This window comes from Lichenostomus cassidix, chromosome 2 (assembly GCF_008360975.1).
Source record: "Lichenostomus cassidix isolate B80296 chromosome 2, HeHo_3.0, whole genome shotgun sequence".
Taxonomy (NCBI): Eukaryota; Metazoa; Chordata; class Aves; order Passeriformes; family Meliphagidae; genus Lichenostomus; species Lichenostomus cassidix.
In genome coordinates, this window is record NC_139482.1 from 607060 (window position 1) to 619552 (window position 12493).

The window sequence follows — 12493 nt, forward strand, 5'->3', positions numbered from 1 at the left end:
GTGACATCTGTACTGATAGAATATGGGAAAGGGGAACAAAGACTGGAAGAAAAGCTTAACTTCAGCTGACCTTATTTTAAAATAACTGAAATTAAACTCAGCCCCAGACGGAGTAACACCAGGATTTGGTTCATAGTTGACTTGTAAACAAAGCCCAAAGCCTCGTCCTTTCAGCAGAGCTTCAACGCCTGCTGTCAGCTCTGAGCAAGGCAGCTCTGAGGAACAGGGAGCAGCAGATATTCCAGATGTTTCTCTTCCCTTTCCAGCACACAATGCACATCATCCCAAAGCACTGAGCTGCCTCATGGCAAGTCTGTCCCACTGAGTGCAGAACTCAGAGATGTGACAGAAGGGCTGAGCGCTTTGTTTGCTTCTTTCCTATTTAAAAATTACCTTGGTGAGTTAAGAGGTATTTTGAAATCTAATTTACTGGGTAGTTTTGCAATGGACATTAAGTTCTATAATTAGCATCCCCCCCATGAGTAGCAGTTGATAAGTGAACAGCATCTAATAGTTCCTTATGATCCCATCCCACAATCTGGCACCTTGCTCGTGTCCCTGCATGGGGTGACAGCAGGTCAGCTATGAAATGCAGGAGCACATCCCAAATCCAGCCTCCCAGTCAAGCTCCATCACATCCTGCTCAGCCTCACCCAAAGCCAGACGTGCCTTTACGTGTCCAGTCACCAAATTCACTAAAATCCTTTGTGATGAGCTGAACAGAGCAGGAGCCAACAGTGCTGAGAGGAGAATAACAGAGACAAGATGGTAGATCTGTACCCAAATGAGGAGAGCAAAGCCTGAGGATGCTGTGGGTATGGAGTAAACAGTGTCTGTTCTCCCCTGGGGAGAGCCAGCAGGGTACAACTGAGAGGCCAGGGAGCTGCTTGCACACTCCAGAGTAATATGAGGAACCAATTTGCACCAATCAGGGATTCAGAGAAGAGACTTAACAACAGAATATTCACTGAACATGACAGAAATGAAACCAGAGCTTGTTAACACACACAGGTAATGCCCAGCAGAATTCCAGCACAACCAGAGCCATGACTGGATTATCATGTGCCAGTCCAGAACTTCATCAAAAATTCCTCTCCTACTGCCTCCACAGTGAGCAACACACTCAGAGAACCACATTCACCTTAAAACCCACTGCCCAAACCTCTGTTTCCTTTGCCTGAACACTGCAAAAGCAGTATCCTCCAACTGCTGCAACACCCCAATTAATGGAATGCTCTGTTCTGGTATTTCTGGTCTGCACACATTTTGGATGCACTCTGTGCATCCCAAGCAACAGCACTTCCACATGGTGAGAAAAAGAAAATAACTCCAAAAACTCAAGCTAGTTTGAAATTCCTTAGTTCAAGGAATTTCAAGTTCAAGTCAATCCTGCAGCAATCAGAAGTGAACGATATCCATCAGAAGTGAACGATATCAATCCACTCTCCTTACCCACAACTTCCATCTCCTGCTGAAGCAAACTCAGGATTTATCATGACTCAGAGGGAAATGTCCCCAAGAAAGGCCATGTGCAGCAGCTCCTGGGTGGGGATGGAGCACTCACCCATCTTCTCAGGCTCATCTGGCCCAGTGCCAGCGATGCAGCTGCTCTCCAGGCCATAGGTTGGATCCACCTTGCCAGAGGCTCGGGCTGCTTCCTGCACCTTCTTCACGTGGGCTTCCACCAGCTCCAGGGGCACCTCCTCTCTGACCCGGGAAAACTCCTCTGTGGGACACAACACAGAACATGGGACATTCTGGGGCTTTTGCGGCAGATTAAGTGATATATTTTTCCTGATTGATGTGCAGGTGAACCCTGGGGAAAAGGGAATTCTCAAATATCTGAGTTCCTTCTTGTCACACGAGGTAGTTGATTGTCTCTCAGATGTGACAGAAAAGAGTCTCTTCCCAACTATATTAAGTTGTGTTCTACATGGACAAATAAGGAAAAAAAGTGAAAGGAACTATTTTATCAAGTGGACACATCCAGTGTCCACTCGAGACCTGAACCTTCTCATGGAAGATGTCCCTGCAGATGAGCAGGGCAGCCTGGCTGCAAACTGGGCATTTCAGGAAAGCAGAACACAAACCCGGGAATAGCAGAGCTTTTCCTACATCAACTGCACCCCCAATTTCCACGTTTCCCCATCGCTCAGGACTCTGGGAGGGGCAGACACACCCGGGGGGAGGGTTGCCATCGCATACCGAGGGCAGCCTTGGCGGCGGCAGAGGCCACGCGTGGATCCACCACGGAGGCCAGGAAGGCCACGGTGCTCATGACAGGGTTGCCTGACTGGCTGAAGGGCACAGGCTGGTAGGCCAGGGGGCCCAGGGAGGCATCTGAGTTCTCCAGGTAGGGATCCTCGATGGGCAGCCTCAGGAAGTGCAGGATGCACTCGTCCTGAGTCCTGCTGCCCACGTGCTCCGACACCTTGTTCCAGTCGTCCTTGTACATCTCCAGCGCCTGCAAAAGCGACAGGCAGAGGATAAACATGGATTGCTCAGGGAAAACAGCTCTGCTCAGGGCAAAAACACTTCCCAAACTGGTTAGTGTGGTTAGATGGAGCACATTGGGATCAGATTATCAAAAAGTTTTGGTATCAGAATTATCTGCGCAGAGAAATTCAAGTGTTTCTCCCTGGGATATCAGTGACATTGAAGCTGCAGGGATCATTGCACTGTTACTGTATCAGAAAGAATTGTCAGATCTGGGATTTACTAATATTTGCACAGTAGGTGTTTCCTCATTTTGCTTCCACTGAGAACTAGATTTCGTTTCCCTACCGAATCTCCCAATTTAATTCCCATCACTCCACCTCGAGTGTTCCCTCCTGAACACAGAAAGCTCTTTGGGGCAGGAATACGATTTATTTCTCATGTATAGATTGGCTGTGATGGTGAAATCCAGTCTTTAGATCCAACAGATGTTATGGAAGTGGAAAAACATCAAACCAATACACCAGGGGAAAAGAGGAAAATCTATCCCAGACCCTGAAGCCAGGAGGGACCAGGAGCTGTGCACCAGTGTGATTTCTGTTAGCATCCAGGCTAACAAAGCATTACTGGGTAGATAAGATTTATTTCTACCTGATAAAGTGAGAGCTTCCAGATTATATCAAAGATGTAATTCTGAATTTCAGTCATTTTTAAACTTCCTCAAGAAAAGTCTTCAAACAATTTAATAGCAATGAGCTACTGAAGGTCCTGCACTAGTTCCTGAGAAGCCAACACATTAATCCTGTAAAACCCTCCAAGTCACAGCCTAATAAATCATTACTCCCTAATAAACCATTTTTTCCCTAAAAATTGTTTTAGTGAAGCATCTGGACAGTATAAAATAAATACTGACATATCCTGAACCGTTAACTTTTACATTTCTGAGAGGATTTATGGTGCAGCCACCCAGAAAAGGCAAAAAAGCATTTGAGATCCAAGCAAATGATGTTCAACGTGAAAATGAGTTTCCCCCAGTAAATCTCTCCCACAAGGCTGAAACTCCCAGAAATCATCTGCACATCCAGCAATTCCCTGCTTAGAGTTCCTCCATCTGGGAAGGGCCAGAAGAGGTAAAAACTTGTGTGGAATACCCTGTTCAGCCTTCCCTTTCCCTAATTTCATCTCTGGGTTTGCAGTCCCTGTCTCCATTTCTCATCCCAATGGCACATGAGATCAGCTCTGCTTCTCAAACCCCCAAATTTCTGCTTTCTGCTCCTCCTCCATCTGTTGTTTTCCTGCCAGACAAACCCTCGCTCACAATAACTGTCCTTCCTAAAAATAGCTGAAAATGCACTTAACTCTGCCTGAGCCACAGAGACACAGAAGGGGCTGTGCAAGGAAGGTGGTTTGGGGAGAAAAACCTCTATTTCCTCCCCCAAATTTTTCAGTGAACAGGCAGAAGGCCAGTAATTATTTCAGATATGATTTATTATTTGGAACTCCACTGCATATCTATTTGCCCAAAGCTACCCTGAGGATTTAATTGGACTGAGCTGGCTTGTTACAGCTGAATTACTTATGCTTGAACTGATATACTCTTTACTGATTTATTCATAGGGCAAATCCACGAAAAAAGGAGGAACAGAAACATTATTAATTTAAACTCATTAAACAGAATTGCAATCTCGAGATTTAGGGGGGTTTTGGTTTGTTTTAAACACATAAGATGTCACTGGATTATTTCTTTGGGCTGCAATGTGCAGTGTATGACCATAAGCTAAAAACACACAAACCAAAGAATTTTAAATAATAATACTATTAATATTAAATATTTAAATAATACATTTAAATAAATAATAAAGGAAAGAAGTCAGTATATCAAGGCATTAGCCTTACTTCTCCCTACAAGAATGTCATGGAAAACAGCTGTTTACACCCTACAAGCAAAATTTTTCCATGTGCCAGTAGAAAAGTATTGGCTAAACAGTGAATATCAACCTAAAATAAACAGAAAAAAAGAGAGATTTTTAGCTGTTTGATGGCCACACTCCATATGTGTGAAGGCTGAATCACAGCTGCTGATTTGGCACTGACACAGGTCCATCCTCCAGGCTTTTCCCCAGGAAATTAACTTTTCAATGGGTTTATTGACACATGGGAAGACAAAAAAGCTGAAACAACCAGGCAATTGCAGTTTGCTTTGAGCTCTCCAAGTAAAACCCATCAAAACCAGAGCCCACAAACTGGAATTCTTAGAACTCTGAATTACATTAAAAGAAAGAAATCAGCCGTGCAGCCTCTACTTCAAGAGACTGTTCCTGGGAAAGCAAAGCTGGGGAGAAGATCTTTTCTTTACAGGAAGTGGCAGCACTTTCAATTACTTCAGGCCACTGAGATTCTTCTTCTGCTGAAGCACAGGAGAACAACTGCCTTGATGTGAGAGCCCAGAACAGATCTGTGCAGCTCCTTGGGAGATTTCCATCCCCACTGCAATTCCAGGAGATCCAACCATCATCATGTGGCTCCAGAGCTTCACATGAAACCACCTGGGGACACCAACCCACAGCAGCTCTTGGAGTTCACTGTAAAATACCTCATGGAATCATCTCAGGGATTTTTTTTGTAGACTTCCAGGAAAAGCTCAAAGAACACCCCAAGTGCAGCTATGGGGGAAAACAAGGAGCAGATGGATGGGATGAAGGAGTTACCAAAGAGCTTCCCTTCTCAGTGGCCTCAGCTGTTTCTTAGCCATTTCAACTTAAAAATGAGCTGTTTCCCTAAGCTATGGCATGGCCAGAGACTGGAAAGGGCACCAGAATTTCCAAGGATTTATCTGAGTGACAGGTAAACCACCACCTGAATTATTTACCACTATTTGAATTACTGACATTATTTCACAGTGTCAGTAAGTCCTGCTGAATGAAAACACCTCTGCACTGCAAAACTCATTCCTGACTTAAGTTCTTAAATGCTTCATTTTTGGCTTGCAGGTCCAAGTTAGAACCAAACCTTAAACACAGGAAGCTCCTCTCTCACAGAGGTGTTCCTGCCATCTCTCTTTGGTACAAAATACTTGTAGCCACTATGGCAGTTGTCATCCAACCCAAAAGATGTATTAACCCTCATGTAGACTTTAAAGCCTGAATTTTCCCTCCTGTTTTGGTTTCCTACTCTTTGGTTTGACCCCACGAACTCACCTCTAACAGCAGCAGTGTCTCCTGCTCTGTCCATTCTCTCCCAGCACTTGCACCTTTACTCTACAAAAGATAGGAGGGGAAAAAAAAGTGAAATTCAGGACTTTTTGCACAAAACCTTGTAGAAAACGCTGAGGAGAAAAGGGGAAGAATCTGTTATTTGATCCACTCAAATCTCCCCTCTCCTGCTGAGCAGCCCCAGGTCACTCCATGCAGGGGTTTCATGTGATTTACACATCTCAACTTCCCAACAACCCTTTCCTTCACCTGGGAAAGGCACTTGGCACCCTTTGCTCCCAGATCTGTGCCTGCACACTCAGCAAAGAGGATTTTCCTGAATAATGAACCCCCTCAGAGCACTGAAGGCAGACAGGGCTGTGCATGGTGTGTGCTGATGCAAAATAAGTTCATTTATCTCCAAGTTCATCAGTAACTCAGCAGAGACAGAACAACTCTTTGCAAGGGGGATGAGCTACGTGAGAAGGCAGAGTAATTCCAGCAAGATCTTTTGCACACCCAGCAATCCCCTTCTCCAAGGGCTGCTGCTCCCAAATCCACACCTCGTGGTAAACTGCTTAGATTGGATAAAAATTCCAAGTTCAGGGTGAAACTTCCCCCGCCATGACACCCTGACCAGCACAAGAGCAGCTTGGCATCTGCTCCTGAGGAACATCAGCACCATTGGATGGCTCTGTGCAGACCAAAAGGAAGAGGCTATTTAGGATAATAAATGTTATCTCCAGATGCATTTCAAACAGCTCATTAACCCACAGAGAGCATTAATCAATGTGAGTCACCCAACTGCTGCTCTCCACAGCCAAAACCTCCAGCACACAGAAACCAAACAGGGCAATCTGCCAGCAAACCTGCTCCAGTTCACAGCTCCTGGCAACAGAGCCAGAGCCCAGGACCAGGAACAGATTTATCAATTTGGAGAATATTTATACCTCCATTAAGTGAAAAAGTCAGTCCATTAAATGTGAGATAAAAGCAGCTTTATAAAAAATACTCATCTCTAGAACTGCTGGTTTGGGTTTGTGGGGTTTTTAAATAAGTGGTAAATAGTGTTTAAATAGTTATTTCTTAGGTTTAAACAGTGACCTCTGAGGACAATGAACCAATGACATGGAATTAGGCTGATGTCACCCAGGAGAGGCACTAGGTAACATGGCATTCCCACTGCACCTCTGGGCACCACCAGGGACACACAGGGAGCAGGGCAAGGCAGGAGGCTGTGGAATCAACACATCACTGCAGTGATGTCTCCCAGGTTTAGTTATCCTGTGTGACACCCTGCAGTGACAGTGCCAAAATGTCCCTGGCAACAGCACCGGGACACCCAAACCAGTGGGAATTGAAGTCCCTGTTGGTCAGACTGCTCAGACTTGGAAAACAGGAGAGTTAAAGATCCTGCTGGAAGCTCTGTGTGTCCTGGATCACTGCATGGTTTGCTGATTCTGCACCACTCCAGCAGGACATGCAGAACACAGTGAGGTTGGGAGCTGGAGGCTGACAGTGTGGAATGGTCTCGGAAGTTGTACAAATCTCCATTTCTACAAAATCAGAATTCCAGCACAACCTCCCATTGCAGTGTCCTGCACAGGGATGGAAAACATCTAAACCAAGAGGAGACCCACAAGTCACCTCAGTGACACCAAGTGGGGACACACAAATTCTTCATGGGAAGAATCCCATGACACTTGCCTTGGCCAAAGTCTTTTTGGAGTAGATGTCTGTGCGAAGGCCAAAGTTCTGCAGGTCAGTTGGCTTCTCCTTGTTTTTCTCAGGAAAGCTCAGCATCTGCTGGGCAGCTGGAACCTGGGAACAAACATTACAGGGGAAAGGGGCAGGAATTGAAAGTTATCCAAGGTGCTCAGACCAGTACTCAACAGAACATGGACTGGCAGAGAAGCTGAACACAAATCCAGACATTAAAACAAATCTCTGAGCAATGTGGGAGTGATTCTGCGCAGAACTGCCCCAAATGCTCAGCCCAGCTGGTCAGAAGGGACATTTCAGCCAGCTGGGCACAAGAGCCAGGAAAGCCAAGTGCCAGGCTGAGGCTCACCTGCGGGGTGCGGATGTGCAGCGGCATCAGCCCCGAGGGGGTGTCGGCCAGCACGTTGAAGTGGGGGGTAGGAGGTGGCCCCATGGCCATGGGGCGACTCTCGGGATCCACCTGGTAGTTAATGAGCCCCCACTGCTCCAGGAAAGCGTGGACCCTGGGAAAAAGGGGAAAAATCCAACCTTTACCACCAAAGCCTTGGTTAGGCTTTGCATGGGAGGTGACAAAGGACAAAGCTGATGTTACTGGATCAAACACAAACCCAGGAGCTTTTCTAGTCCTTCATTAATCCCAAACAGCAAAACAAATCCCAGAGCAGCTTTGTGCACACCTGAGGGCACTTCAGTGTGTTGTATAAACCAAAGCCTGACAATGTGTCCAGTTCTGGGCCCCAAAGACTGTCCTGAAGGACTGGAGCATGTCCAGGGAAGGGAACGGAGCTGGGAAGGGTCTGGAGCACCAGGAATGGCTGAGGGAGCAGGAAAAGGAGCTCAGCCTGGAGCAAAGAAGGCTCAGGGGGACCTTGTGGCTCTGCACAGCTGCTGACAGGAGGGGACAGCCGGGGGTCAGGCTGTGCTCCCAGGGAACAAGGGAGGAGAGGGAACAGCCTCAGGCTGGGCCAGGGGAGGCTCAGCTTGGACACCAGGAGGAATTTCTTCCTGGAAAGGGTGGTCAGGCTTTGGAAGGAGCTCCCCAGGGAGATGCCACCCTCAGTTATTCCATGATCTTGCTGATGCCTGGCAATACCCAAAAGCCCCCAAAGCCCTAAGCCCCAGGTGTGACCTCATGACAGCGCAGACATCCCCGGTGAGGTTCCTCCTGCAGGCAGTGCTGGTCAGGTACTCCTGCGGGTTCAGCCGATAGGTGTCAATCATGAAGTTCCTGTAGGCCAGGTATCTGCAAGACAATGGCCACCAGGTCATGTCCCCTCACTTCCAACACAGGCCAGAATTTGACAGGCATTTGAACATCCACTGCCCAACCTCCCATTACTGACAAGGAAACACCAACAGTTCACTTTCATTGGTGAAATTTCAGAACCAGCACCAAAAGCAAGAGGTAAGTGGAATTCACACTTTTCCAGACTGTTTCACTTTGGATTTTCCCTGTGTTTGGATTAGCAGCACATGGAAACATATTTATACTGCAAATCACACAAATATCTCTTGTAACTTGGCCACTGACCAAATATTCCCACAACAGAATAGAAGCTGTAGGAAGAAAATAATGGGGTATTCACATGGGAACAGGATAAATAATCCTTGTGCATCCCTGTGTGAGGCTGGAAGGAAAAGAGCTGCACAGAAAAGCAGAAGTGGACAGAACACTGTTGTGGCTGCACATGGAGTTTTTAATGGATGAAGGGATGAGGAAGGGAAGGCTGGAGAACAGCAACGTGGAGAAGAAAAGATCTTTGAAAAGCAGAGGACAAGAGCACAGAGCCAGCACAGCTGGGAACAGCTGGAGCAGAAATAATCCCTGTGAGGTTCCCACATTTCAGCAAGTTTCTGGAATAGACTAATGCTTCCTAATACAAATTGTCCCTAAGAAAATAACCTGCCATAAAAATTATGGATAGCCCTGCTCTTTAGAGGGAAAAAACCCAATCTGCCCAAGACAATTTGGCACCATCCAGATTAGACAGGGCTTGGAGCAACCTGGACTATGGAAGGTGTCCCTGCCTGTGGCAGAGGTGGAATGAGATGGGCTTTAAGGTCCTTTCCAACCCAAACCATTCCAGGATTCTATGAAGTGAGGATCCCATGCAAAGCTGTGTGTAAAACGGTGGTTTTTAAAGCAGATTTCTGCCTTTGGAAAATTCCAGGGGGGAATGTCACACACACAGTGTGTGAAGCAGCTGGGAACCAAAAATATAAATCAGCCAGGCAAGGCCCAGGCAGGCAGATGCTGCAAGCACATGTCCCTGCCAAAATCCCACATCTTCCTCCTGACCAAATCATATGTGCAACTGGCTGGAAGAAGATTGCTGGAGTAGGTGTTTGGCTCCGTGTGGGATGTTTGGGAGGCAAGAAACAAAAAGCAGCTTCTTCCACAGAGGAATACTGAGGAACATTTCTGAATGCTCCAGGGGAGAAGGGGAAGAACCTGCCCAGGAACAGGTTTTGGCTGCAGAAATGAGTATTTATCAGCAAAGGTCACATCATGAGGTGGAGAGAGAAGCCCAAGACAGAAACATCCCCAGGTTTGTCCTGAAGGGAGATGGTTTTGAACGACGACACGACCCATCAGCTAAACCCTGTCACCAATGAGAAGGGAAGTCAAGCAGGATTTAGTTCAATCCCTTTTCAGGCAGGGCTCAACCCCCAGGCACTGCTGTCACAAGGATGAACCTGTGCAAGCTCCTCAAACACGGTGTTTTGGCCTGAAATTTCAGCTGGAGGCAACTCATCTCCATTCAGAGAGATGCTCCTCTTTTCTTTCCAAAGAAAACACAGAGCCAGGACCACGTGCTACTCCTATGATCCTGAAATGGCACCAAAAATAGATCTCCAGGATGACATGAGGACTGGGAGGAGCCCCAAGTGTGCTCCTCTGGCAGGCAATAACCAGCAGCAGCTCAGGGAGGAGCATCAGCAGAGCTGCTGTTGTGATGCCAGTTGGAAAAGGGCGCCTGGGGCTGCACGTGACAACCACAGGGTTGAGACATCCACGAGATAAACATTCCTTCCACATTCCAGCTGTCTGAAAAAAAATTTACACTGAGAAACCCCCAAACTGCAATTTGCTGAGTGGCAAAACCCATGGAGCAGAATTGGTGTTGGATACATTTGGGAAAAAACCACATTTTGGGATGGCAGGGGTGGAATAAGGATTTTTAGGTCTCTTCCACCCAAGCCATGGTGGGACTCTGGGATCCAGCTGTGGTTACTGTGAGACATGAGAGAAGTTGTGAGGACAGACCATGGACTGGAAAGCCTTGGGGGTCCAGGGACCTCAGGGGGTGTCTGAGCCAAGCTCCTACTCAAGCCATGAATCTTCACCAGGTTTCTTAGGTCTTGAAAGACTCCAAGGAAGAGCAATCCCAACTTCCCAAGACCCCATCCCAGTGCCTCATCTTGTTCAGAGTTCAAAACTCTGTTCTGCAGTAAACCAGATACCACAAGGAGATGAGACAAGTGCAAACTGCATCCAAATTCACCTGGATTGAACAGGCATGGCCAGAATTAAAGTGTCACCAGAGGGCTGGGAACAACCACAGAAGAAAAAACATTTTCCTTCCTGCAATGCACAACTTGAGCTCTGTGGTTTAAACCAGACTCCGATATTTGAGAATCACAGTCACATCTCAGGCCTGGGAAGATCCATTTCCCGACCTTCTGCACTCCCAGAATTTCCCATGAGATGCTCAGGGGAATCTGCAATCACCTCAGAAAACTGTGGAAAATCCACTCCAAAGCCTGAGAAAGGATCTACAACACACAGAACTCCTGAGAAATACAGAAATACAGTGTGGCATGAGGAGAGAGGGAGAAATAAGGAGGATTATTCAGTTTCTACCTCCTCATGACATTTTTAGATGACTCTGGAAGTTGATCACACCTTGTACCACACAAAGTTTAAGAATCTTTTCCAGTATTACTTGGGAGAAAGAAGTTTTATTTTAGCTGGATAAGCACTATTAAATATCCCTTTGATATTTAAACTTTGATCTCTACCACAATAATGTACAAACACTGACAGTGGCTCTGTCCCCCTTTCAGGGCCCTACAGGAGCTATCAGCTTCACACACACCCAGCTGTGCCCACAGGATTTATGGAATGGGAAGCTCCTTTATCCTGCCACACTGTCCATATTCCCATGTTTTACTCACATTTCTGGAGTCTTGGACTTGTTTTTTCCATTGAAGAATTCTGGAAGCGCACGACGTTCAATCACATGGATGCTGCAACAAAAACCAGTTCAGATTTCACATCCTCAACAGCCCTCATTCCAAGGAGCATTCCAAGAACAAATATCCTCCCTCTACAATCAGTGATTTCTCCTCAAAGTTGTGAAGCAAAATAAAAAGGTTTTCAGAAGCAGAGACAAAGACAGGATGATCACACAAAGACTAGAGAAGAGAGAAAGGAATTAAGGTGGAAATTAGGGGGAAATTGATGGAAGCAAAAACTAAATAAGGCATAGTGAAAGTCTCTGCTGTTTGAAATTCTCTCCCTCATTCCCAATCCCTGAGAATGGCCAGACATATTGAAACACAAGAAGCACAGGGGAAGCAGACCTACACAAGAGCCATTTCCTTCAGCTCTGAGGCTGGTGGATTTTTTTGAGAAAACCAAGGCAAGGGGAGTTTCCCCAGCTCCTCTCACCAGTTGTAGTCGAACCAGGAGGCGTAGCTGGGGATGATGATGTGGTTGGTCTGCTCGGTGACATTGTCCTCCCCTGGGTCGATGGAGCGGCTCTGGTCACCCTTGTTGGGATCCTCGTCCTCCTGGGGCACAGGGGGACACAGTACTCAGGGTGACACAGCAGCACAGGAGCTCCCCAACCCCACACAGAGTTTGTGACATCCCCAGGAGCAGGAAGAGCTTTGGTCCCTCTCTCTTCCTCTATGGAACTCAAGTTCCAGCAAATGTTCAACTCCTGACCCCACATGATCACAAGGAATGCACAGGGGAGGCATCAAAACAGGGTCAGGACATGACAAGAATTATACAAAACCCCTCAGGTGCTGTTTGAACAATGTTAAAAATAACCAGATCCCCACAGCAACACCCTAAGGAGTCACTGGTATCAATAATGGATCTTTATTTGGGACTGAGCTCCCCCAAAGGCAAC

General features: G+C 46.7%; 1 protein-coding gene across 1 annotated transcript in view; it reads right to left on the reverse strand.

Moving 5' to 3' along the window:
- SMARCC1 (SWI/SNF related BAF chromatin remodeling complex subunit C1) overlaps positions 1 to 12493 on the reverse strand; it is a 60052-nt gene that overhangs the window by 26370 nt on the left and 21189 nt on the right. Inside the window, exons 14-21 of the mRNA XM_085050013.1 lie at positions 12025 to 12146; positions 11529 to 11600; positions 8479 to 8592; positions 7699 to 7852; positions 7335 to 7448; positions 5634 to 5693; positions 2206 to 2464; positions 1565 to 1726 (exon numbers count right to left, since the gene is read on the reverse strand). Coding sequence (XP_084906139.1) covers positions 1565 to 1726; positions 2206 to 2464; positions 5634 to 5693; positions 7335 to 7448; positions 7699 to 7852; positions 8479 to 8592; positions 11529 to 11600; positions 12025 to 12146 — 1057 coding nt within the window. The remainder of the gene's footprint in view (positions 1 to 1564; positions 1727 to 2205; positions 2465 to 5633; positions 5694 to 7334; positions 7449 to 7698; positions 7853 to 8478; positions 8593 to 11528; positions 11601 to 12024; positions 12147 to 12493) is intronic.